General features: G+C 36.0%; 1 protein-coding gene across 8 annotated transcripts in view; it reads right to left on the reverse strand.

Moving 5' to 3' along the window:
• The window catches only part of Pds5b (PDS5 cohesin associated factor B), a 217,219-nt gene that overhangs the window by 87,377 nt on the left and 123,717 nt on the right, over nt 1-6,125 (reverse strand). For all 8 annotated transcript variants that reach the window (XM_008825016.3, XM_029559633.1, XM_029559635.1 and 5 more), the window contains one exon: nt 2,258-2,339. In XM_008825016.3, coding sequence (XP_008823238.1) covers nt 2,258-2,339 — 82 coding nt within the window. The remainder of the gene's footprint in view (nt 1-2,257; nt 2,340-6,125) is intronic.

The raw sequence follows: 6,125 nt of genomic DNA on the forward strand, positions 1-6,125 counted from the left end.
AAGGAACAATATATTCTAAAATGAAATGGAGATCTTTTTAGAAGGTTAAAAACTCATTCAATTTTATGTCTAACAGGGCTTACGCTGAGTTCAATATTGTATAATGTATTAATTCAACTGTGATCCCAGAAACTTACAGCCACTTGTGAAAGAGATATAGTCTTCCTCTGGAGTGTGTTACTGCATATGTTAACGCTGTAATGAAATGCTTCTTCTAATCTAATCATGTAGTTATTAAAAATGTTTTTTAAAAATCCACATGGTATGTTTCAAAAAACTCTTCAGATCCACACCCTTACCATGGTTTTATCTTTATTTTTAAATCCCAGATAAGTGGGTAAAGCTCAAAGTGAAGTCATGGAACCCTGCCAAGTTTTTAACAACAAGCAAGATAAGAAGCTCCCAGAGTAAGCAGCTCACACATCTGTAGTTTTTTACAACCTCACATGATCTGAACATTTAATATACTACCTGATCATATTAGAATTCAATAGGATCTCTAAAATCAAGACTGATGTTGGTAAACATGTACATATAAAAATATCTCATGTGATGCTTTTATACATGTGGCAAAAAAAAATTAATATAGAACTGGGCAAAAAGACAGGCACTTTACTGGAGGTTACTGAATGAAACACTGACTTCTTACATTACTCCCTGAATCACAGGCCTACTGACTAGAACTGACATAAAGAGAAGGAATATGGCAGAAATCACTAAATTAAGTTTTAAGCCATCTATTATTAACAAAAAACATCTTCAATATATTCAATAATCATAGAAAAAAGTTTAAATTATGTTCAATGAAAAGGTTACAGTTAGCCTATCAAACAAAAATATTTTCAAACACATGCTTCAATTAGGCCAAACAATGGTAGAAAATGCCTTAGTTTTTAAAATCTTCACATCATACAGGTTTTAAAAATAGTAAGAGGGTCACTATAAACCACTAAAACAACCTTTGCTAATTAATGGATTTTTAGGCAACTGTCCAATTCATGCCTAGAGAGAATGGAAATTTTCTCTCCTTGATGAAACATGTTCCAATCACTTCTATCCATCCAATAAACATAGTGTATATGACAGAAGGAGCCTGGTAGTAGCAACTTTGGATTAGTAATAAAATAAAACAAAAAATTGTGATGTTTTCCCTGAGTAAATTTTAAATAAATAAATTTAAAATGCTTTGTAAATAAATACCTTTCACAGGCAACATTGTCAGAGAAAGAGGGTGGAGGGGGAGCCTAGAATCATTCTAAGTGCTCAAAAAAAAATAGGGGTTTACTGAGTGAATACTATAATTTAGAAGCTGGGGAGATGGTTCAGTTAGCAATGTGCTTGCTGTGTAAGAATAAGAACCTGAGTTTGCTCACCAGAACACACGTAAAAAACTCAGCGATGGTGGTTCCTGCTTGTAATCTGTACTGGGGGGTGGAGGGGGAGCCTAGAATCATTCTAAGTGCTCAAAAAAAAATAGGGGTTTACTGAGTGAATACTATAATTTAGAAGCCGGGGAGATGGTTCAGTTAGCAATGTGCTTGCTGTGTAAGAATAAGAACCTGAGTTTGCTCACCAGAACACACGTAAAAAACTCAGCGATGGTGGTTCCTGCTTGTAATCTGTACTGGGGAAGAGGAAACGGACAGGTCCTCCAGGCTCCCAGGCAGCCAGCCTATACTACTTAACAAATTCCAGGTGAGAGAGAGAGTCCCTGTTCCATTAAGAACAAACAAAAAACGGGGGTGGGGAGGTTTCAGATAGTATCTGAGGAACAAACCCGAAACTGCTGCCCTCAGGCCTTGGTGCGTGCACATACAAAGAATATCACCAAGTAATGCTTTGAAATCAGCAGACTATTAATTTTAAGTAAAATTATAAAGATATTAAGCTATAATGACATGATTACAGAAATTTTCTAAAATCAAAAGACTTTGGTAGCAAGATAAAGTGCTCATTTTATTCTAAGTTTTCAATAATACTGGGTTATTGTTTATTTTATAGCTATACTTCACAGACACACAGATACCAAAAAAAAAAACATTAATTTTGAACATGCAAAAACACATTCTCTTTCCTGTTGGGTATGTTTACAGATGTAGTAAATATTTAAAATTTTTCTATGTAGTAAGTTTCTTAAATATTGCTATTAAGTGACAACAGATTTCTTCTACATAGAGGAATACACAGCAGCAATGGTTAACAGTAACTAAAATGCATACCATCAAAAGAATTTTTTTTTCTTTAAAATTTAACTTACTTTTGGTTGTTTAATTAAGTCAAGCAAATCCTTTACTTGATGTCGGAGCAGATTTTGACATTTCCACATTTCATTCAATGCTCTGAAAAACACAAACATACAAGAGGCTAAAAATCCTTTCAGAATATTATAATTATTTAACTTTAAAAATACTAAAAGCCAAAAGAAAAATGAGGTAAAATTCATACATTAAACAACTGGCCATCAATACACAAGGGAAAAGACTCAGCTATAACAAATAATGACAACCAATAAGACCACTGGGCAGAGATCTGTGATGTTGGATTTTGCTTTGATTGAAAACAGATTCATTAACTGGAGCATATTTGTAAGCTAAGGGATAAAACTGACTACAGTTATGAACCTCAGAAATAAAAGAATAGCTGACAAAATAAAATCTTTCAAGTATGCTAAAATGAAATGAGGTAAACAGAAGAGTGACAGCATGCTATTTCCTAAAGTACATATCATAATACACATAAAAAATTGAAATTATTTATGCTATAAGGAATGTCTTCCAAATAACTGTAATGTTCTCAGGCAGAAGTTTAAATCTAAAAAGTATACAAGTACTCAATATGGGTAAATCAGAAAATGAGAAATGTTAATAATATTACCAGTAAGTATCAGAAGTTCAGAACTGTGTATTTTCAAAGAAAATTTCCTTTAAAAGTAAAAAATACTTGGTGTGTGTGCATACACGTGTGTGTTCAAGTGTGTGGGAGCACATGTGCGACAACCTCAGGTGTTCATTCTTCAGGTACCTTCCACTTTTTGTTTGAGACAGGGTCTCTCACTGGCCTAGAACATCACCCAGTAAGCTAGGCTAGCTGGCCAGGGAGCTTCCAAGGATCTGCTTATCTCCACCTCCCATCTCACCATTGCTGGGACTATAATCATGCGCCATCACACCTGGCTTTTTACACAGATTCTCAGAATCCAAACTCAGGTCTTCATAATTGCAAGGCAAGTGTTTTACTGACTAGGCTACCTCCCAGCCTCCAGTTTACTTTCAATTACCTCTACTTCCATTAAGCCCCAATACCACACACACATGCAGCACTGACAAGTAGCAGTAATAAAATACAGAAGAATATAAAATAACGTTTTTACCTGCAACAGAAATGTAATTGTTTAATATTTTTATTCTTTTCTTTAACAAGGTTTTAAAAGTGCCTCTGGATTTTTAGAAGTATATAACCTAGTTTAAACCTGAAAACTCAAATCTTTGGAGTAGTCATTCAAAAATGATACCAGCAGCCAGTATAGTGGCACACACCTTTAATCCCAGCACTCAGGAAGCAGAGGCAGGCAGATCTCTGTGAATTCAAGGCCAGCCTGGTCTCCATACTGAGGTCCAGGCCAGCCAGAGCTACGGGGAGACCCTGTCTCAAAAAGACAAAAAAAAGGTACCAGCAAGAATATTAGAGCACTTTCATCTTAAAACACCTTAAACTTTAAATAATTACACTTAATTGTTCTCAAGTATTAAACCTCCAGTTTCATCAGCACAATTTATGAATAGAAGTACCGAAAGTAAAATGACCATTCAGCAGAGAACTATAAAACTCTAAAACAGGGCCTGGAGAGATGGCTAAGCGGTTAAGAGCACTCACTGCTCTTGCAGAAGACCCAGGTTCAATTCCCAGCACCTACATGGCAGCTACGACCATCCTTGACTCCAGGTTCCAGGGGAATCCAACGCCCTCTTCTGACCTCCGTGGCACTGCATGACACAGGTGCACTCACATACATGCAGACAAAACACTCATACACATAAAATAAAAATAAAATATATTTTTTTAAAAAACTTGTAAAACATTAGAGGGCTACAGAGATGGCTCAGTAGTGAAGAGCAGTGGCTGTTCTTGCCCAGGACCTGGGTTTGGTTCTCAGTATGAACACAGAGGCTAACAACCATCCTTAACTCCAGTTACTGGGGATCTGATGCCCTCTTCTGGCCTCTGTGGGAAATGCACTCATGAGTGCACTTACATTCATGCAGGCAAAACACTAACACACACACACACACACACACACACACAAATCTAAAAACATAAAAAAATTTCAAGTAAACAGAGGAGTTGTCTGTGAAATTACTTTTGAACTCCAAAATCAATACATTCTCAGTCTCCTAAATAATCATTATTGCTAACTTCTGAAAAATCAGCATGCTGAACCTTGAGTTAAAATGGAAAATTATATACTCTAGTATATTTATTTAAATATGAAATCTTAAGCAATTCTAAAACTACTATAAACTGTGACCATAGCTAAAATAAAAGATGATCTTAACTGAAAACATTTCATATTTAAGGAAAATGTCTTCAGCACTTTAAGTGAAATATTAAACAAGACAATTTCCCCGTATTTATTTCCTTTCTGAACAGTTAAGAACACTGGTTGCTCTTGCAGAGGACCCAAGAGTTGAAATAGTCTTTCTTCCTTAAAAAAAAAATTATACTAAAAGAAGAGACAGGTCAGTGGTTAAGAGCACTGGCTGCTCTTGCAAAAGACCTCAGTTTAATTCCCAGCACCCACGTGGCAGTTAACAACCATCCATAACTCCAATTTCAGGGGAAACCAATGCCCTCTTCTGACCTTCGCAGGCATTGCCCAACACAGGTGTACTTATACACATGTACATAATACACTCATACACTTAAAATAAAAACAATAAATAAAATATTTAAAAAGAAGCAATATTACAATAGAAAGACAAACATTCATTCAATCTTGGTCTGAATTCCAGTTCTGTCACTAAACAAATGTGACAACTCTGGTTAGAGCAGAGACATTCTTACACTTGTTACCTGGCATTTTAAATAGACTACTAATTCCTTCACTAGAATTTCTCACTGTTACCATTAATACAAGTCTATACAAACTCAGAAGAAAATGGCAGCTCCCATTGCTTTCAGTCAGTGAGCTGCCCCAATAAAGAAAAACTTCTTCCAACCTTCTGGTCCTGGCTGGGCAGGTAAGTCACCAGACAGATTCAGATGTATAAAACTGAGTTTGGTTCTCAGCATGAACACAGAGGCTAACAACCATCCTTAACTCCAGTTACCGGGAGTATAAAACTGCTCAATGAATGAGAACATTACAGTGAAGACACCTGATACCATGTCAGGAACAGGGATTCTGGGAAACTTGTGAGAGGTAGAAGTACACGGCACCATCATCAGACTAACTATTCATGCTTACCTCCTTTTTAGATAATCAAAATGTTTGCCTCACTCTGGAGCCTCTCCAAAAACATGGTTCTTATCAAAGAGCCTGACACAGAGAAAACACTTTACCTTCCCCCCAAAAAGTAATCACACAATAAAATAGATGACACACTCAACAAAAAGGAATCTTACCTGCCAAGCAGCTATTATTTAAGCCCTTTTCAGACTGACTATAGTTCATATATTTAAATGAATCCAGGGCTGGAATGGAAATTTAAATGGATAAAGTAGGAAAGATGCTAACAATATAGTATGGTAAGAACGATGGTAAAATTAGAACATTAATAGGCCATAAAATTATTAAGGACCAGGGGCAGTGAGAGATGGTATGGATATAGGAGGGCATCTAAGTACTATCAATCTATATTGTATGAAAAGTTAAAAATTCAACAAATAAAATAAAAAAAATTATTAAGGACCATCAAGATGGCTCAGCAGGTAAAGGTGCTTGCTGCCAAGTCAGACAATCTGAATTCATTCCCTAGAACCCATATGGTAGAAGGAGAGACCCAATTCCTGTGAACTGCCCCGTGTCTTTCAAATGCTGAAATGCTAAGCCATGGCAAGCATGTGCATATGCAGAAAGAAGAAAGAAAGAAAGAAAGAAAGAAAGAAAGAAAGAAAGAAAGAAAGAA

Source organism: Nannospalax galili, unplaced genomic scaffold (assembly GCF_000622305.1).
Source record: "Nannospalax galili isolate Female #2095 unplaced genomic scaffold, S.galili_v1.0 scaffold768, whole genome shotgun sequence".
Lineage (NCBI taxonomy): Eukaryota > Metazoa > Chordata > Mammalia > Rodentia > Spalacidae > Nannospalax > Nannospalax galili.